Source organism: Equus przewalskii, unplaced genomic scaffold, assembly GCF_037783145.1.
Source record: "Equus przewalskii isolate Varuska unplaced genomic scaffold, EquPr2 ChrUn-6, whole genome shotgun sequence".
In the NCBI taxonomy this organism is placed as follows: domain Eukaryota; kingdom Metazoa; phylum Chordata; class Mammalia; order Perissodactyla; family Equidae; genus Equus; species Equus przewalskii.
Genome location: NW_027228754.1, coordinates 2,630,786 through 2,652,705, shown reverse-complemented (window position 1 = coordinate 2,652,705; position 21,920 = coordinate 2,630,786). Strand labels below are relative to the sequence as shown.

At 37.7% G+C, this 21,920-nt stretch overlaps 1 protein-coding gene across 1 annotated transcript in view; it reads left to right on the top strand.

Moving 5' to 3' along the window:
* The first annotated feature begins 3,222 nt into the window (after positions 1–3,222).
* The window catches only part of LOC103553935 (gamma-interferon-inducible protein 16-like), a 66,335-nt gene continuing 47,637 nt past the window's right edge, over positions 3,223–21,920 (top strand). The window contains exons 1-9 of the mRNA XM_070608237.1: positions 3,223–3,723; positions 7,572–7,855; positions 9,053–9,177; positions 9,807–9,971; positions 11,476–11,643; positions 15,543–15,710; positions 17,690–18,112; positions 19,493–19,681; positions 20,812–20,825. Of these exons, the coding sequence (XP_070464338.1) occupies positions 3,722–3,723; positions 7,572–7,855; positions 9,053–9,177; positions 9,807–9,971; positions 11,476–11,643; positions 15,543–15,710; positions 17,690–18,112; positions 19,493–19,681; positions 20,812–20,825 (1,538 nt within the window). The 5' untranslated portion in view covers positions 3,223–3,721. The remainder of the gene's footprint in view (positions 3,724–7,571; positions 7,856–9,052; positions 9,178–9,806; positions 9,972–11,475; positions 11,644–15,542; positions 15,711–17,689; positions 18,113–19,492; positions 19,682–20,811; positions 20,826–21,920) is intronic.

Genomic DNA, 21,920 nt, shown 5'->3' with positions numbered 1-21,920 from the left:
TAGAACATCTGTATATCCTTATATGTATGAGAGAAATCAATTCATAACCAAAATCTTTCCACCATAAAAGCTCTGGGAATAGACATGATGAATTCTATCAAACAACTAAGGAGGTGATATTAATAATCTTAAATACATTCTTTTAGAAATGCCAATATTATTGTTATACCAAAATCGGATAAAGATCACTGAAAAAGCAAAATAAATGCCAATGTCTCTTATGAAAATAAATGTAAAAATACTTTTAAAATATTTAAAAATTCGACATATTAATATGTAATAAATGATAGTGCATCATGAAATAGTGTGTTTTATCCCAGGGTACAAGATTGATTCAACATTTAAAACTCAATCACCCTTGCCATCTCCTCTGAAAGAGAAATCTTTTTCTCCGAGAAAGCATATTGTTCAGGTGGCTGATGATTCCGTGAATTCATAAAGCAATTTAGCCAGCTTGTTGAGTCTCCCACACTAGTACCTTTTATTCTGGCCCTTAGGAATAGGCAGTTTGAGAAGGATTTTACCATGCTCCCTGTTTTAGTCTGCTCAGGCTGCCATAACAAAATACCATAGACTAGGTGTCTTAAAAAAAAGAAACTTCTTGTCTCACAGTTCTGGAGGCTGAAAGCTCAAGACCAAAGTTTCAGAAGGTTTGCTTACTCCTGAGGCTCCTCTGCTGAGCTTGAAGATGTCCACTTTCTTGCTGTTCCTTCACATGATTTTCATCTACGTGTGTACGTCCCTGCTATCTCTTTGTGTGCCCAAGTCTCCTCTTTTAAAAGCACACCACTCACATTGGATTACCATGCCACCCTTATGACCTCATTTTAACTTAATTACCTCCTTAAAGATCTGTCTCCAAATATAGTAACAAATGGTTAGGGCTTCAAGATACAACCTTTGAGGAATACAATTCCCTTTCAACTTCTTCCTCCGAGACCACAAACCATATCATTAAGCCTTTTTCCAAGGACCTAATATGGACTTGAATAAGACTAACTGTGGTTCTGTGGTGTGATTGCTCTTTTACTCACTCTTGCTTTCCTCCTTAGATACCCTCTGCTTTCACCTAGACTGACGGCTTAGGGCACAGGTTGACAAACTTGTCTGTAAAGAGCCATATAGTAAAATCTTTAGACCCTCGAGCCTGAAGATCAACTGTCCTATGGCTAATCAGCTCTATGGTTGCATCATGAAGGCAGACGTAGACAATGCGTAAATGAATAAGCATATTTGTGTGCCAAAAAACTTTTTTTTACAAAAACAGATGGTGTGTTAGTTTTGGCCCACAGGCTATAATTTGCCAACATCTTGGTTAGAACACCAATCTGGCAGGGACTTTTCTTGGGGATTTTTAATGACCATGTGAATTAATACGTCAGATGATAAAAGGTCATGCAACTTTATCCAGACATTTTCCCCTGTATCCAGAGTTCTTGTATGTCCTACCAGTGAGCTTTCTGTGCAATGACGCAAATTGCCAACTGTTTGGCCACTGCCTATGAGTCAGGAAAAATGCGTGTTTTTTAGTGTTCCTTTTCTTCATCTGTTAAAATCTCAGCTGAACAGTATGAATTATGGAACATTGTTCTGAATTGTCTTTTTTGACGACAATGAACTGTGTTGTATGGTGGAGTCTCAACTGAGGTCATTGTTCCACCTGAATTGATTACAAGAAAAGTGACAGAAAAAAATGTACTGAATTATGGTCATTTTTCCCATCTACCTTTTACTCTGTGATCTCTAGAATGGGGCTCTCTCTGACTTTCTTAATGTTCCTCTCTACCCATTACCTTAAGACCAGCTCCAAGCATCCACATAAGCAGCAAACTAAAGCCTGTGAAAGAAAACAATGAGCACCCAAAGGTGTTTGTGGTCATCACTCCAGATACTCCTTGCTTTTTCCTGACTTATTCCTGCTTTGATGGAGTTTTTCAGACAGTTGCAAATCCAGACTTCAATTATCCCCTCCATGACTCTATTGTGGACAAAAATAATCGCCTTTCTTCTCTTTAGATGAAGAGATAACCTACATTAGCTGTTTTGGGGAATCCTTTTCCAGTCATGGCCTCACCCTACTTGCAGATCAGTTGGTGGTTACCACTGTAATGTCTGCTGATTGGTGCCATCTATTTGACATCTCGGGGCTTACGGTACACTGGTGCATCCACTGTCCTTCACATACACACACACTAAAAAAAAACCACTGCAGAAGAAAAGGTTTGTCAGTTACCTCTCATTCCAGAGATTCAGTGTTCTTCCAAAATTTGCAACGCTCAATGCTGTCATGACATGAACACATTACTCACATGTGTTTATCCATGAATAACGCAGGGAGTGTGATTAACCATGAATTTAATCAGTGAGGTAAAGTAGCCTGGTCAAGAGGACTACTAGTGCCATATTCCTTTTATATATTTGAGAAAGGATTTACAAATTTGTAATGACCTTATACTTCTGTCAAGCTCCAGGTGTGTCAATCCATAACAGGTGAATGCTTCAGATACTATTTAAGCTAATAGAAATTTTATAGCTGACTCACTTCCATCCAGGAGGAGCAGTAAAGTACTAGTAGAGATGATAGATGCCTTTTCTAAGATCTTCTGCCACTGCCACTCTAAGAAGAGGAAAGGAGGGATAAGTGGCCAGATGACTCACCTTACTTCTCCTTTATTTGAGCATCATTCAAGGGATATAAGTCTAATGTCCCACATGTAAGTCTGCTGGATACAAAGTTCTAATGTTGGAACTTCTTTCATCTACTGACATTTATAACAACAGCAACAGAAAATTTAAGTATAACTTTGCCAGAATTTTCATCTTGATTAAGATGTTGTCAGGGTGGGGGAAAATTCCCTTTCTACCATTCTTGTGTTCTTATGGCAGGACTAATGATAAAATTGACACAAAACCAGATTAAAAGGATAGAAAAACACTTCAATTCATATGTATTAGAGATCATAGAGAAATGATGATTGGAGAGAACAAAGCAAACAATATATACATCTTTTTCACAAAGAAACAAGAAATTCGTGAGGAATGACAGGACAAAGAAACATAAATTTGAGACTCATAATTAGTGAGAGATTTAAGCAGAGTTTAGGATTGAGGTTGTCAACTAGCCAGGTTTATTTAGGCAGTTTCTCTGACCTGACTTCCCCAGCTCTGGTGATAAGGATGAAAAGAGAGCACCTTGCACGTGAGAGATTCATTTCCTGCCTTCAGGGAGAACAGAGACAGGAGAGTCAGAATGCCCTTTATCCTTCTCAAGGAATTTTAATCCAAAATAATCAATATGCTGTTGTGGAATATTTGGGAGTGGCTTGCCCTGGGCCCCAACAAAATTTACAGGAAGGAAACTGGTGATTTTCTCTGACTAATGAATCGAAAGCTAAGAACATAGGTGGGAGGAGTCTCAACATTGTTTCATAACTTCTCTTTCTCCGGGATAGCACAGTATGAGATGGCCAGCACTAGTCAAGGTTTCAAGTGACTCTACCAGTGCCATTTGTTTTTGTTGCTTTTCAAAATACTTCTTTTTCTTCTGCCCTTGAGGAGATTATAACATCCTGCAGTTCAGTCTCTGAGAGTTTACTGATTTATCTTCCTGCTCAAACAAAATAAGAAGTGATTTCTGCATCTCTGAAAAAGACCTCAAAATCTGGACTGCTGTGGAAGAAATTTCCAATGAGGTGATATCTGTGGGGATTTCCATAGGAAGATGTGAGTATCTGGTTGGTAACCAAAAGATTACAAGGGGAGCTTACATTATGAAGAATTTGTGGGAAAAGGGCTAATTTAAACTATATTCAGAAAAGTGAAAACAGCAGTAGCTTGATTCTAGTCCTTTCCTAACTAGGCAAATAATAGACATTTTATTCCACCATAACTGAAGGATAAGCATTTTGACTATAAAAGATATTAAAATGAATTTCCTGGGCATCTATTGACATGAGCTATATTTAGAGAAAGGGTTTGGGGTTTTTCTCCTGGAATGTGCCCAGGAAAGTTGGTGGTTGTGGTCAGGGCCTGCTTAAAATCAAGTTAGGAGAATGGCAAATATATCATAAAATAATATTCAGTAAAAAATCCATCTGCATACAAAGTTGTATTGTATGGTATTATCTTAATTTTTTACACCCCCCCCCACAACACACACACACAGAAAGCAGAAAAATTTTCAGTTCCACAAACACAGTTAAATAAAAACATGGCTGCTTTACGTCTCTGTAAGACAGTTTGCTTTTTATTTAGTACTCCAGTCTCTATCAGCTGTCAGAGTCGTTATTTAAGTTTCTTTAAGGATTTCTTTCTGCCTTCCTGAAAACTATTCTTTTTTTCTTTTTTCCTGTTTGCAAGGTATAGGGGAGAGGCAGGCAAAGTTAATTACAAATAGATTTCTATTACCTACATTTAGAATTGTTTAAAGACTTTCTGCATGGCTTGGTATAATCGTATTTCATGTGTGCTTGACTCTAAAGTGAAATTTTTAATGTTCAGAATTTTATGTATGTTACATAAACCTTGTTCACTAAGTCTATTGTGTTGATTAAATCATCTACATCTTACTGATTTTTTTTTACCTTGTTCATTTAGTAATTGAGAGATACACTGAAATCTCCTTCCATAACCTTGTGGGGTTTTTTCTTGTAGATCTCTCAAATTTATATATATACTTAAGGAGAACATGGAAGGGTCATAAATTGAAATGAAGATAGCAGAAACAAGACAAAAACACATTTATTATCAACAGGTACATAACGAGTATATGCTAACCAGTTAAGCAACAACTTTAGCCAAATTGGATTTAGGATCAATATCCTTATTTATATGCACACACACATATATAATTTATATTTTATATGTATGTGTTTATGTTTAGAGGCATTCATATATAAAATATATTTGTGAATGAGCATGTGTGTATGAAAAGAAATATACTACACACTGTTGCAAATATAATTTTGTATTTAACATATGTTATGTTGTAAAATAGAGTATACACTATTTATAGCATTATGAAGGAATATAAAGTAATAAAAACAAAAGATATTTACGATTAGTAGGTAAATACGCAATCAAAAGAGTTTTATCTCCCTTGAGGTTGAACCTATTATGATTGTGTCATGCTCTGATACTTTTTGTGTTCGCCTCTATTTAAACCTGCACTAATATAAATAAATTGATTTTCTTCTACTTATTCTTTGAATGGTAAAATATTTTTCTTTTGTATTTCCACCCTTAACTGATCTGTTGTTAACAATATATTGACATATTTCTCAAATACAATTTGCCTAACATTGTAGGTTAACTGCTTAGGTTTTTTTTTGTATATGCTGACAATTAATGTGTTTTGTCTTGTTTCTGTTATCTCCATTTCAATTTATGAAACATCTATATTCTCCTTTCTTATATATTTTTTTACTTATACTCTATCGTATCCTTTAGGACAAATACACTGGTGAACTGCCAGGTTCTTTTTCTTCCCTCCCTCCACCATGTTGACGTACTTCCTTGTTCTCTTCTTTTCCATCAGGCTTTGTTTATTTTTAAGACATGGGCTCACCTAACCAAGTTAAGTTTTCACTCTTATTTACCTTTGGCTTGCAGTATTTCTTGATTTTGTATTATTTTCTTATTGAATATTACTTCCAATAGATGTTTCTGTCTGGGTCTCTGTCTTGCAGAACTACTGAGGCCTTGAATATCAGAGAATAGTTTTTGAGGCCCTCATATTTAAATATCATTTTGGCTAGATTAAAAATTCTACTTTCCAAATTATTTTTCCACTCAAGATAGGGTGACAGTATCTATTCTGGTTTCCTTGGGCTAGGTATGTTCTGAGATTCAGAATCAGGGGGCTTCAGAAAGGCTTTTAATACGTCTCCTTAAACTATTACATGACAAGAAGCCCTGGTAGGATCTGGATACTACTCTAAAATCAAATGCACTAATATTTCAGCAAGAAAGCATGAATGATCATATTTAAGTAGAATGAATAAAGATTATGCATAGCTTCTTGGCACCTCACATCTTGTTTTATTTTGCAAATAAATTGTGTCGTCACACTCACAACAAATCCAAAAAAATTTTATGTAAAAGAATTTTCAGTTTTGAAATAGATATGGAATTTTGGACCAGTACTATATAAAAATTATTCCGCTGTCCTGCTTAGAGAGTTTTGCTGTTGAGAATTAGTTTAAATTTGATCCTTGGGTTTTTACATGTAACCTGCTCTTTATTTCTAGAAGCTTTCAGAGTTTTCACTTCGTTTATAATATTCTTATGTCTCACTATAACGTGTCCTTTTGTGGATTCATCCTTCAGTCTATGGGCCGGACCAACCTTAGGACACTCACGTTCTCTCAAGAAGAGCAATTCACAGGAATTTGAAAATCCCAATTATACAAAAAGTAATCAAACACATGGTCCCTAAACTGAAAGAATTCATGAATTTAAACAGAAAATTGGGACCCATAATATGCACTGAGTGCCATGAAGGAAGTGTGGAAAGTGCTAAGAGGCCCAGAGGAGTGAAACTCAGTCCAAAATGGGGACTCAGCATTCAGAAGACAAAGCCTCAGTTGAGCATTGAAGGCTGTAAGGAGGTAGTCAGAGGAAGAAAGGTGGGAAAGGCTTTCTAGGCAGCAAGAAGGGAATTATCAAAGTTATAAAAAATGAGAGGCAAAGTGTGCTATATATTTTGGAGCATAAGACATAAGAAATACAAAAGTAACAGAAGTAAAAAGATGCAGATTATTCAAGGCCTTCCAAGGCAGATTATGGAGCAAGACATTTCTCAGTAAGAAAACAGGGAATTATTAAAGAATTTTAAGTGAGATAGAATTGTGGCTGTATAGAGAGATATCTGGCTCTATGAAAAGAACTGATTAAAAAAGTTGAGTGGAAAGACAAAAATCAAGCAACTGTAGTAATCATTCCAGTCAATACATGCTATGATCCTGCACTAGGGAGCAGGTAGAAGTCCAAGAAAGAGGCAGTGATATGGGTACAGAGGACACAGAGAACATGGTCAAGCCCCAGGGAGAGATGATATTAGTTAGAGTTGACCAGGGAAGAGCCAAGTGGACTAGGGCAGGTACCCAGCATGGAACTGTAGTGCTGTGGCAGAAAGATATTCACATAAGGTGAGAATCTGCAGCCCATTTTGCGCACAGGTCACTTCAGGCTTAGTGGGTGTGGGAAGTGTTAGGAACCAACAGGCAGACATTCAGGGATAGACTTCAAAATAGGATGAGAAGAGGAACCAGGGGCTTTGACACTACACAGTCGACAGTCGACACATTGCAACAATGGCCTATTTCAAGACCTTCTTCTACCATACTACTCCAAACAACTCAACTGTCATCATTAAAAGGGAAAAATTTCTTAGAAGTCCTAATTCAGCAGTTCTCAACCCATTTCCATGATGACATCTGGTCATTAACTCCCTCTTGTCGTACACACCCATGGATGACACTTCATATGGACCACTTCCTTGTATAAACATTGATAGTCTTTTAAAATGTCTGTATAAATATATAACACTGTATGTTATTTTTCTCTTGTAGGTCATCTATAACTTCAGAGATGAAGAGGGAATTCAAGAAAATCCTTCTGCTGAAAGGATTAGAGCCCATCAGTGAATATCATTTTAGCATCGTTAAGTCTTTATTCGCCAAAGATTTAAAACTGACTGAAAAAGCTCAAAATGAATATAATAGAATTCAGATTGCTGATTTGATGGAAGAAAGCTTTCCAGAGGGTGCCTGTGTTGACGCACTAATAGATTTGTACAAAGACATAGCAGAACTTAAAGACCTTGCAAAGACTCTTAAACATGAAAAGTTAAAAGGTAATGGGTGAGAATTCTTCACTCTCACTCTCTCCGCACCATCCTCAACCTTGACTAGAAAACCCTGACTTGTCATAGTTGACACATCCCTTTCCCAATTTAGGACTTAGTAGCCATGACAATGTTAGTACTGCAGGGGCCAAAATGATAACTTAGGGTGTCCCCTTTCCTACAAATGGATCTAATGCATTTTAGAGGGTATATTTTGAGGGGTGAGGGTAAAGAAAAAGAAGGAGTTTATGAGAAGACCAAGGCTTTCAGTGCATTAGAAAGGTTACAAAATGACAAAACAAAATTTTTTAAAGTCTGAGTTTTAAAAATATTTATATCAATTACTGTACATGCTCTATTACAATATTTACTCCACCATTGTTATGTTGTCTCGTAACAAACATGAGGCAGTACTTAAATAAAAACCTTTCTCTCAGAGATGTGAAGAACTTGTCTCTTATAAAATCACTGGATTATAACAACACATTTTAAAAAGTCCAAATTTGGGGCGGGCCGCTGGCGCAGCGGTTAAGTGCTCATGTTCCACTTGTCGGCAGCCTGGGGTTCGCCGCTTTGGATCCCGGGTGCAGACATAGCACCGCTTGACACGCCATGCTGTGGTAGGCATCCCACGTATAAAGTAGAGGAGGATGGGCACGGATGTTAGCTGAGGGCCAGGTTTCCTCAGCAAAAACAGGAGGACTGGCAGTAGTTGGCTCAGGGCTAATCTTCCTAATAGGGCTAATAAATAAATTAAATAAATAAATAAAAAGCCCAAGTTCAGTATCACCAATTTGTCACAACACTAATTACATCATATTTTCTTCCTTTGGTTTCAGTAATTCGAACACATCTTTTACAGAAGATGACTGACAACCAGCAGCATGATAACTGATTCTAAAAGGGAAAGTGTAGGATAAGTGATAGGAAAATGGTTTGACTGAGTTATATTGGAGTCCAGAGCACAGGAAGGAAGTGCTCATTGCACATGGGAGAAGAAAATAATCGACTGAGGAAGCAAGAAACAGTGCTTGTGCCTCCCTTACCTCTGCTGGCTACCTGTGGCCAGCCTGGCTAAAGCAGTAGAGGCAGACAAGGGCATACATAGACCCACACACAGGATCTGGGAGGAAATATTATTGAAAGGGCTTCAGCTGTCTTAGACCAGCTCCTTTGGATTTACTATTTTCTCTTTTACCACACCAGTTATGAGGCGATGGAAAGAAAAAGGGACAAAACCAGTGGAACAAAGAAACCAGGATAAACACAGTACAGAGGAATCTACTTCCACCATGAATAAACCTGAAACAATCAAGACGCCTGTGTTGAAGGTAGGATGGCTAAGGTCCCGCTAAAGAAGCTTCTTCTATGGACCTTCCATTTATTACCTTCCTATAAACACCTAGTTCTTTATTCATTTCTCAACATGCAAATAGGAGAATCAGACCAAAGGTATTCCAGGGGCAGAGTAAAAATGAGGTTAAGAATCAGCAAATTAATAGTTACTGATCACCCATTAAGTTTCACAAGTATTGTGCACTTTAATGTGTGTAATGTAATTCCCTATAATGAGAATATGAAATCATTGCTCCTCTTTTAGATATGAACTAAAATGGCAATCAGATTAGGGAAACAGCTTGCCAAAGGCTAATCAAAGAGATTAAATTCAAGCTTGGATTTTCTAAATCCAAGTTCACTGCTCCTGTCATCACCACAACAATGAGTAAAAGAGTGACGTGCATAAAATTTTGTCTACGATTTGTTTGAAGCAATCATAATATTTGCACTGCTTAGCTTCTGGTCATCTCTTCCGAAGATGGACTGTATGAAGCTCCCTGGAGTTCTCAAAGACATAAATTTTAGTATATTAGAACCTAGTAATAAAAAGTTGATGTTTTCAGTGGTGAAGATGTGTTTCATCTAATATTAAAACTATTAATCAGAAAAAAACTACTTTCAGAAAAAGGAAAACAAAACCACAAAAACTGAAGAATCTAAGATGCAGCTAACCCAGGAACAGAGTCAGCTTCCAGAAACTTCAGTAACCAGCACGCTGTCAACTGAGAGCCTTCCCCAGACTCCTCAGATGCCTCCACCAACCCCACCCAGCATTTGCTCAACCAAGGTACCATCTTCCTGTTCCCAATATTTGTGCATCCCTACAACATATTACAGAGATCATCATGACCTTGAAGAGCTTCTCAGTAATTCCCTGCTATTTACAGTTTCTTTAAATAGTAAAATCACTCCTTAATTTATCAATATTGATATCAAGATCTCAGGTGTATTATAAGTCCTTTGCTTCAGCAAGGTGTGCATTTATGAAATAATTCTTGATCTCAAGGGGTTACTGTCTTGTGTTGGTCCAGAAAAAGGGGAGGGGAGTGGCAAGACACTTGTACATGAATAATAGTGTATATTTATCTCCTACATTCTAATTTCCTTTCACCTTTTCTCCTTAACCATACTTCTGGATTAATTTTCAGCATTCTATGCTCCTTCTCATGTCACGTGTTTTGGCATATGCTATTTCTTTCATTTGGAATTCATTATTCCTGTCTCTTCACTGGCCTAAATATATTCAACCTTCAGATGTCAGCCTGAATCTCTTCCTCAGGCAGTCCTCACTGATACTCCCACTCCCAAAAAAGATCAGCTATTCTCATTTTTGGCCTTCACAAGATCCTTTACTATTCTTTTATAGCACTTATCACAACTGTAGTAAATTTACATCTTTCTTCTGTACTAGGCAATAAGCTCAGATTATAGGTACCCTTTCCCAGGGGAAGGAAAGACTGGGGTGGGAAAGTGAGTACATATCTGCATGTATCAACTCCTATCCCAACTTGTCTTTTGTTTTACCCTGTGGTTACATGCAACACAGGACAATGAAGCCTGTATCTGAGGTGCGTGGGTAAGGAAAGATTGCCCCAAGACAGCATAAAGGGTAGCCAGGCAAGAGCGGAATTTAAATCACTGTTCTCTAATATAGTTTCTCACCCAAGATCCAAGGTGCCCCTCACTCAGGCTACATCCCCACCACCACCCCACATACACCACTTGAAGACAGACTTCCTTTATAAAGGTTTCTCAATTTTTGTTTTTATTTTCTTGGTGTACATTCCATGGACCCATATTTCTACCAGTAATCTCTCTGAGAAGATTAGAGAAATGGGTTTCTAGGAGTCTTAAGAGCAGATATCAGGAAACCATTTGTATATTTGCTTGGATAGAAAGTCATAGTTAACAATAACCCATAAGTGCAGCCAAGGTTGTGCTGAGATTTGCTTCCTTTATAACCTGAGAAGGTTATCTACCAAAAGATAACCTGCAAAGTTATGCATGACACAATTTTACAGCCGATGTGAACTCTGCATTTCACCCTAAACCAATGAAATTTCTTCTGAGCTTTTAATAAGAGCTTTTTTGCAGAGTGAAATCTGTAATCCTGCTTGAGGTAGAAAAGGGTAGGTAGTCCAGGTATCTGATTTTGTGCTATCACTCCAGAGAAAATTGAAAAATTGAGATCCTATTCAAAAAAGAAAGAAAGAAAAGAATGAGATGTTATGTTCTGTGTGATTTTGAAGATAATTATCCAGAAATAAGGAAAAAGATCTATTTTTCTCCAGAAAAGGAATAACCTAACCACCAAAACTAACAACTCAAAAAAGAAGATGCTGTTCCCAGAACAGAGTCAGCTTCCAGATACGTCAGCAACAATCTCATGTTCGAGTGAGAGTGGTCCCCAGACTCCACAGATGCCTCCGCCAGCCCCATCCAGCAGTTCCTCAACCAAGGTACCTGTTCCCATTCCTTGTACTTACATACAATGTAAGTATGTATAATCTTGGAAGAGCTTCCCATCTAATCTCCCATGGTGTACAATTTAATTTTTAACATAATCTCTCATTCCTTCATCAATGTATATTTTGAGATCCTACTAGATTCTAACTCCGCTGCTATTTAGGAGGCATGTGTTTATGAAATAATCTCTAATCTTCAGAGGGTTACTCTCTTGGGAAGAGTAGAGAGAGTGGGGGAAAGTGACCAAACAAGCAGGGATGAATGTGAGTGTGTTTATCCCCTACATTCCAGTTTCCTTTTGCCCTCTTCCCCTTTGCTCACTGACCATACTACATCGTTTATTTTCAACATTACATGCTCCTTCCCAAGTCAGATGTTTTGACACATGCTCCTTTTTTAGCTTGGAATCATTTGTCCTGATTCACCACTGTTTCAAGTGTCTACAACCTTTAGGTGCAAATGTGAATTCTTTCCTCAGGCAAGTCTTCATTAATATCTGCCTCCCAGAATATATCAGATATTCCCATTGTTTGCTTTCACTGGTCCCTTTATTTTTCCTGTTAAACATTATCACAACTGTAATAAATGTATGTTTTTCTTCCTTACTAGACAATAACCTCAGATTATAGGCACTCTGTCCCTAGGAAAGACAAGACTGAGGTGGAAAAGTGAGTGCACACACAAGTGCACCAACTCTTACCCTAGTCTGCCTTTTGTTCTGCCCTGATATGACCTATGGGGTAGAATCCCTATTTCCACAATGAATAGGCAGGAAACTTGAGGAATATGCAAAAGCAGCATTTAAATCACTGTTCTCTAATATAGTTTGTCACTCAAGCCCCAAGCTGGCCTCTGATCCAGGCTGAAGACTCTACCACCGCACACATAGCACTTGAAGACATATTTCCTACAGGCAAGATTTATTAAGTTTTGCTTCATTATTGTTGTTATTATTGTAGCTTCAATAATTCATAATTCCCTCTATAATCTCTCCAGTTCTTATTTGTGGAATGCAGTTAGCAATCTGCCTGTTTGCCTCTTGGCCAAGGCAAGTCACTTGGCCATTGTCTAGTCACTGAAACCACAGGCCCACTGTATCTCTGCTGTGACAATAGCACATGTGGATATCTCAAAACAACTCTATTTTTTCTATGCATACAGGCTTGGAAGTGACACTTTCCAAGGCCCCCTCTGCCTAAATATGTGACACAGTCATTCCTATTCCTGTAATAATCATTATGCTTCTTTGAAATCTCCTTCAAGCACAGGATTCTCAGGGAGGCTCATCTGCATCCTCAATCTCATAGCCTAAACAGATCATAGAGTCATTTCTTCTTAGGGGTCCAGCTGCTTGCATAGGAAGCCTGACAAAAGGGTGTCTGACCATTCTATGATCCATTAAATGAACAGGAAATCTTTGTTCTTATTCATCATGGAGTCTCTCAACTATTTTCTCTATAATATGGACTCTGTTTGCCTTTGGGATTGAAAGCCAGAAGCAAACCAATATTATCTTTGATTCCTGCTGCTATATCTCCCACAAAGCAAAGAGCACAGAATGGCATGATTCAATCAGACTGAAGTGGTGAAGGGAATAATCAGAGGGAAAAGATCAATTACTCTTTTTAAATATTATCCAATCAAATAGAATATTTTAGGCATCTAAATCCTAATCTTATGATGGAAGCTTTTGGTTTAACTGATTTTGAAAGATGCTCAAGGTGTTCTTTTCAATTAGATTAAACTACTATATGTGGCAGAAGTGGATAGAGATGCTTCTTTAATAAGGTACTTCCCATATCATCTCTATCCAGGGTTTCCATTAAGAGGGTCAAAATAATGCATAAAACATCTGTAGAGGAGAAAGAAATATTCCTCTACCCTCTATGTCCTTCTGGTTGATCAAAGAATTAAATTGACATGAGACAGAATAACAGGATAAAATCTAGCAAGTTTAATAACATGTACACATGGGAGAAACCCAGGAAAACTGAGTAACTCACCAAAATGGCCAAAGCCACCACCTTAAATACCATCTTCAGCTAACGACAAAAGAGGATGTAGGGGGATAGCAGTTTGGGACATCAAGGAGAGGAAGGCAATTGACACAGAAATGAAAAGCAAATGTTTGGTGCACAAATATTTGCCATACCCGCAAAGAGAAAGAGACAGGGAGAGGACTTTAATCTAAAGGGCCTTTCTAGGTTCCTCCCTGTCTCCCACACCTAATTCATATTATGCTATAGTTGTCTATGGTATTAGCTCCTTCTCAAACAGGCCATCTATCTTAAATTCTTTTAGGCAGTTAGAGGGAAGGTCAAAGTTTTCTCCTGAATCTTTTGTTCTTAGAAATAATCAAGCCAAGGAGACACATTTTGGCATAGCAAATTTTTTCTCCTACACATCCATAGATCACAGCAGAAAGACGAACCCCAGGGTTGACCATGGAATAATGATAACAACATGAATTTTCTATGAATTGAGTGTTTAGTGGTGCTGGTCTCTAAAACCTGTGATCTTTGTGTACATTATCTCATCCATTCTTTGTAATGCCACAGGAGGATGCTATCATTGGTTCCATTTCTTGTATGAGAAATATGAAGTTCATACAGGTTAAAAATCTTGTCCAATGACTGCTTTGTAGACTCTTTGCTGCAGCATCATTGGTCAAGGGCCTGAGGACAGGGTTCAAGTCTCGGCCTCTGCACTTACTCTTTAAAAAAAATCTTCTCCAAGATCACACAGATAGTGAATGTTAGATCAGCCTTTCAAATCCAGCTTTATTGAACTCTACAACTCGAGCATTCAATGGCATATATTGATTTCAGATTTAGAGTATAGATGTCACGATATCTGTAATTTATTTTTAAAATTTTATAATTAGTGTTATGTCTCAGATTCATTTCCATAGTCCAGGTTCTGTAAACCTTCTAATGAAGAATGAGGTTCTGGGGTGGTCAGAAGGTGTCCTGATCAGGAAGCTGCATGCCAGAGGAAGGCATTTCAAGCAGCTCCCTCATCTGCAGCTTTCTCAACAAGTGACACTTAATGAATTAGATACATGAATGCTAGAAGCGGCAAGAACTGTGGCAAATTTATGTTGGACGTAGAATGTTAGAAATGGGTTTTCATTAGAGAAATCAAAGGTAGTCAAGATAAATGACTTTACAGACACTTCCTGCCTTTACTTAAACAATTATAAAAGTCCAGGTACTAGGAAGTCCCTTGGTGAAACCATGAATGGGTCTGTTTATTGTTGAGAATTCTGAAGGATTTTTTTGCCTGATGCAGACTACATAGAGAACAGAATCCTGCCTCTAGAATTATGAATGTGAGGGAATTTCTCCAGTATGGTGACAAAAAAAAAGCATTCAAAAATAGGTGGAGACCTGATTTCCTGACCAATTTGCTTATTTGGTAAATACACAAGGTAGTAAAAGACAGTTAATAAAACGTCCCTAAGTGCAGACGATATTGTTTGGAGACTTGCTTCCATTATAGACTGATAGGATTTTCTACCAATACATAACTCCAAGTGTTATCTTAATCAAGTTGACACAGGGCTGTTTGCAGCAGAGGTAGCGCCAGAATTCCATAACAGACCAAATTTCAATCATCTGAGTTTTTAATATTTGCAGAGTGAAGCTTCTAATCTTGGTTGGAGTCCAAGCTGGGGAGGTGTTGAGGGTATCTGAAGCTGTGATATTACTCCAGAGAAAATTGTCACAGTAAGATGCTCTCGTGTGTGTGTGTGTGTGTGTGTGTGTGTGTATGAGAGAGACAGAGACAGAGACACAGAGAGAGAGAGACAGAGAGGAGGAGAGTGTAGTAGTTCATTTGATATTAAAAATCACTAACCAAGAAAAATACACATATACGATTTTTGATTCAGAAAAGGAAAGACACCACCACTAAAACTGATGACTCCAAGAGAATGAAACTACTCCAGGAGCAGAGTCACCTTCCAGAACCTTCAACAACCAACACGTGCCCAACTGAGGGCTGTGTCCAGATTCCTCAGGTGCCACCACCAACCCCATCCAGCAGTTCCTTAATCAAGGTACCAACTTCCTATTTCCAATATCTCCCCTCCCTAAAACATAATGACAGTGATCACTACAACCATGAAGGATATTCTCACTAATCCCCTACTATATACAATTCTTTCTTTAATTAAATCACATATTTTTTATCAATTGTATATTTTGAGATGAGATTGTACCCAAAATGTGAACTCTAACTCATTATGCATTCTCCTTTGCATAAGGATAATCTATGAGCCAATGAATACCTAATCATCCCTATTCTCTATTGGGTATAATTAGTCATTTGTTCATTTAACTTTATTTTCATATTTCCCTTAAAACCTAGTGAAAGACACAGCTTAGGGCAGAATAGGGTGGAGAAATACAGAGCCAAACAAAGCACTATCGCCAATTCTTTCTCTTTTTCTTTCTTTTTCTTTTTTTTTCTGATATTTGGCCTGAGCTAACATCTGTACCAATCTTCCTCCATTTTGTATGTGGGTCTCCAACACAGCATGGCCACTGATGAGTGGTGTAGGTCGGCACCCAGGAACTGAACTCTGACTCCTGAAGCAGAGTGTGCCGAACTTAACCAATAGGCCATGGGGTCGTCCCCTCTCTTTCATTTTTCGTTTCATAAATAATATCATCTTAGAAAATTTAGGAAATGTAGACACATAGACAAAAATAATTAAATTTTAACTCTGATATCTCTCTTCTATCAAATGCTACAGTTTGGTAAATAGTCTTTCTGAGTTTACCTTTTGTTACGTATAAACAGGTGTCATTTTGTCCCAGGTTGGATCACATTACACAGATTTTTGTGTAACCCAATTTTTTCTTCTTCACTTGCTGTGTTTCAAACTGTTATTTCAATCAACCAATACAGATTTAAATTATTAGTTTAATGTACAAGATTAATTGCATGGTTACTTAATAAATTAAAAAATTAATGTTGTATTATTTAACTTTAGGTTATTTCCAATATTCCCTACACGCACAATGAACTTAATAAGAACATGTGTCCATCAGGTCTTCTTTCCTTTCTCTAAAAGTAATTGCATAATTTCTTCTTTAAGTCCTGTACACTTCAAGTCAGAGTGCTGCTGTTGTTACTATGAATAGATTTCTTGTTATTGACTACCCTGTGCTGGGAATGAGCTTCCTGAACCTAAGGTGAATTGGCCACATTGATGAGAAGTCAATTAAAGTTAAGCCTCATGACCCACAGGTTGTGGATGGTATAATTTTCCAGGTTAGAACTTCTATTATGTTTATAGAGCCTCTCCTGTATCTGAAGTTTTTCAAAATAATCTTAAGCCAGAGAGACATATTTTGGGGTGGCTGATTCTGCTACTCTTCACGAGCCTCTATCAAGGACATTTCCAGATAAAGGAAGGACATGGGCTTTATTTAGTGATTGCATTGCTAACCTATTTTCAACACAGCACTTGCTTTTTGGAAAGGGGCTTTATGATTTTGGTCTTTAAATTGCCACATCTACCGGGATTAGTTCTGGATGAAATCAATTGTTTCTCACCGGAACCATTCTCCCCTCTCAGTGATATTAAGAATAACTTACTTTCTTTCCCCTTTTATATCTTACTTTGCTCACTAGAATGAATTTATGGGATAAATTAAGATTACTTTTTCTTCTTCATCTCTATTAGGAATCACTACACAACAGCATTGCTATGCCACTGCTCCTACACTCTCCATAGCTCTTCCTAGGAGAAATACTATTTTTCTTTCGTTAACTCTTTTGAAATAAAACTATTCTTCCTTCCAAACTTATGAAAAATGAAGAAAAGAAATAATGTTGTTTTCAAATCTTCTCTACTTCTTCGATTAGCTAAATTATACCATATCAGCCATAGTTGTTTAGTTTTTTTCCAAGTTCACCCAATTATGGTGTTCGTTGAGGCTCAAAAACCAGCCTGAGAAGGTCCTTTGCTAGAGAGTAACTCTGTATTTCCTTTCTAAATTGTGCCTGGTTTGGGTGTATACTTCTAAGAAGAAACCAAGATTGAAGGCTGTACCTAAAGAAGCTTCCAAAGAAGAGGGTCTACAGACGGACCCCAAAGAAGTGATGGTACTGAAGGCAACAGAACCATTTGCATATGCCTTTCTTGAAGGGGAGAAAAAGATGTTCCATGCCACAGTGGCTACTGAGAGCCAGTTCTTCCGAGTGAAGGTTTTTGATGTCAGTCTGAAGCAGAAGTTCATCCCAAAGAAAATCATTGCCATATCAGATTATATTGGCCGCAATGGGTTCCTGGAGGTGTACAGTGCCTCATCTGTGTCTGATGTTAATGCTGACCGAAAGATGGAGGTCTCAAAAAGACTGATTGCAAATGCAAATGCAACTCCTAAAATCAATCATCTGTGCTCACAAGCTCCAGGAACATTTGTGAATGGGGTGTATGAGGTGCATAAGGTAAGTCCACACCCTTGTTTTGTAATATTTCTTCTGTAGCCCCAGAATTTAAAAATCTTAACTTGCCATTTGGAGTTTGGTTAATTTCCTAAACACAGAGACTCAAGGTCTCCCTAACCAGGGATAGTTAAGTAGAGTCTATCCCTTTCAGGATATGGGAGTGATAATCTCTGAACATTCCTCCTCCCAAGGTAACAGCATGCAAGTTCTTTAGAAAGAGATTCCCCAGAAACCTTGGCATTTTATCAGCTGTGATGACCTATTGACAGCCACCCTGGTCCAGGACAGTGCAGAGTTTATATCAATATACATATTCTTTTGATTTGGTTTTTTTGAGTTCTGCCTCATCGGTTTCAGTGAAAGCTTAAATTAATTGTATATAAAGAATTGCCCTCTCAAGCTTGGATTCCAGTTGTGACAGCCAGACTAAGAAATCAAGACTACTCTTCCATAGAATCCAGCTGTTTCCAACACATAGCTAAATTTTTCTCACCTCTTTGCATTCATTCATCAAAAATTTGTTGAGCAATTGACTTTGGCATTAACTAATAAGAAAGATGGATGTTGAAAAGAATAACCACGTAATTTAATACTTTATTTCATAAATACAGACAATAAATTCAGAATTTTGGTGAATTCTTATAATTACAGTAGATATTTCAGTCTAAGACAACATAGAAAAACTAAGCTTAGTTGAAGCAATTTTTTATATGAAGCATTGTTTCATACTCCATTATATATGTCTCCTAGGGTGGTCCTTTACTTTTACCACTGCTGTTTTCTGCACACTCTGTTTAAGTGACTGGGCACACATTTGCATTTGTAGAATTAATGAATAAAGTAAGTGAGATAGAAACTAGAATAATGGGATTAGATATTCTAGGTTCAAGATTTGGGCAGATTGGAAAAGAATGAATAAATAGAGAAGATAGAAAAAAGAATTACATATTGATATAGCTTTCTACTTAATGAAGACTTGCAACAATCTTTCTCAGACTCATTATGAAGTGTGAGTGGCCTTCCTTCTCTGTTCTCAGGTAGGTGCCAAAGAAACCTGTGAAGATTATCAGGTCTGACTGTATTCAAGTTCCTTAAGAACTGTCAGCTGTTCTGAGATGGAAGCAGGAAAAATTAGGAAGTAATCCATCTTTTTAGAAGAACCTGGGAAATAAAGACCTAAAAAAAGGAAAAGTAGAAACAGGATTCAAAAGCAGGAATTTTCTGAACAAGATATGTTAAGCTATTTGGTACCTGTAATTCTGGACCTACAGCTCATATTAGCCTGTCAGAGACAAAAGATTCCACCAACACCCTGTATTTCTGACAGATGTGGAAACCTTATCCACTTCTTAAAAGATAGATGCTAATTTTATTTTGCAGAAAATAGTGTGGAATGATTTCATATATTATGAAATACAAGATGATACAGGGAAGATGGAAGTCATGGTGTATGGACGACTGACCAAAATCAACTGCGAGGAAAGAGATAAACTTCAACTCATCTGCTTTGAATTGGCATCAGGTCAGACTAGGAGCCAGCTGAGATCTGTAATTCACAGTTTCATCAAGGTGAGAACTTCAGGGGAACATCATTCCTCTAAAGCAGGATGAAAAAACTAGACTGACCCTATTATACAGAGAATCCATAAGGGGAAAAAGAAACAACCATTGCCCTTTAGTGAGTGTAAACTTTCTTTCCATCATTCTTTCTATAAATTAGGATATTTTTAATCGTATTGAAGAGAGAAACTTCAGAGAAGCATTCAAAACATATGATAGCTAGGCTAAATATTATAGAACTGGTTGAATTTATCAAAGCAAGGAGATCATGTAGTAAATTTGGGCCTCATTAGGCAGATTTGTTTCAAATGGTGGCCCTGTGATTTGCTAGTTGACTAATGAACTTAAACACTAGGAACCTTAGGTTCATCATCTATTAAATGAGGGACATATCTTCTATCTCAGAAGACGGTTAGCAGAGTTCATACCACATTAAATGATCAAGGATGCCCCCGAGCATCTTGGAGCACAAATTCAGCTGCTGTTAGTGAAATACTTGCTGTTAGTGTTGGTTGCTGTTGGTCGACAACAAACAGTGGTTATTGGTTCTACAATACAAAGTTCATACTCCTTGTCACACTCACACACACACACACACACACATACACACATCCATGTGGGATTCTTGGAATACTAACGAAGGCTACTACTTGAATGCAAACAGATCAAATACAGTGGCTGACACATCCAGGCACTCAGAAATGCACACGCTCTTGAATTTCTCCAGCTCTCAGGACCATCAGTCAAACATTCCAACCCTTCCCTCACAGCATTGCACCAGAAATACCTTTTGCATCCTCCTCCAACCTTTCTTCTCAGTGAGAACTTTCCCCTCAATTCTTGGCATGAGTACCTGCTCCTTCCTCTCTCTTGTTGTTCTCCATACCTCCTGCCTGTCTACATGTACTCAAGCTGGGTGTGAATGAATATCTTATTTCAGGGTCCCAATCAAGTGGAAGGGGTGCTGACTCAATGAACAGGACATCATGAAAGGAAATAGGTGAGAGTGAGAGAGGAGCGTTTTAGAAAGGAAGAGAGAAAAGGATGCAGCCCATCCCAAGGAGACACAGTGTGAGCAAAGGGAGAAATGTATCAACAGCCAAATCTCAGCTGTTTTCTTTATCTTTTTCTTCTTCAAGGTCATCAAGGCCAGGTAAAGCAAGAAACAACCACTCAATCCTGATACATATATGAAAAGCTCAAAAGAATTCTTCTAAAAATCTGGATGCCATTAATAGTGACGTGAATGGAGATAAGATTTAAGTATTAAATATATATATATATATAGTTGAAATACAGCATTTTATATACCAGGTATTAATTCTTAGAAAACAGGTATTACAGGTGTTTCTCATTTTCTTTTTTATGTTTTTCTGTGCCATCTCAATGCCATATTTTACATCTGTAACTTTTATAATTTGGAAATAATTATAAACATCATGTTTTTCTCTAAAGGAGTGTTTCCCCAGGCGTCTAATTCATTCGTGAATTGTTTAAAAGCAAATAGTCTGTGACCTGCACATCAAGGTGGGACACACAGGCCCTAAGGAATGTTTGGATTTATACTTTGGGTGTGATCTTTACAGAGTAAGACTTTGGTCAAAAATGGACAGGTTGAAACAAGCTATGTTCTGTTCAAAAGGAACCCAGTGACGTGGCAGACAGTGGCTGAAATCCAGTCTGGGCTTCAATTGCCAAATTCTGTGTCCTAGGGAGAGGTTGCTTTAGTCCAGAAGGATGAATATCTTTTCAGAATTGGTCTCTTAGAGGGGGCATAATTAGGTAATTTGTCTGCCAAATGAGGCAGCTTCTGGTGATTTGCACGATGACATTAGTCAATTTGGAAGCAATTCTAGCCCTGTCTGATGTGAAATAACAGGTTCCACTCACTCAAGTACCAAGAGCTCAGTAGCTCTCCAACCACATTTCCTGGTTCTCACATTTCTCATATGTGGATTCCGTCAGGAAGTTGCCCCAGGCAAAGACCTGCATTAGGCAAACACTGAAGAACAATTAATTCACTTTAGCGTACAATGGCAGAAAGTAGATATCTATAACTGAAATTTACCGTATATTTAATAATCACATGTTTGACACCTGGTGCTTTGCATTTGTCTTGTGTCACTTTATCTTCATGCTAAGTCTGGAGGGTTGATGGTGTTCTTTTTATTCTCCTAATGAGAAAAATCAGGAGCAGAGCGGCAAAACTACTTTCCTAATGATGTAGAACCACTCCATTGTAACAAGA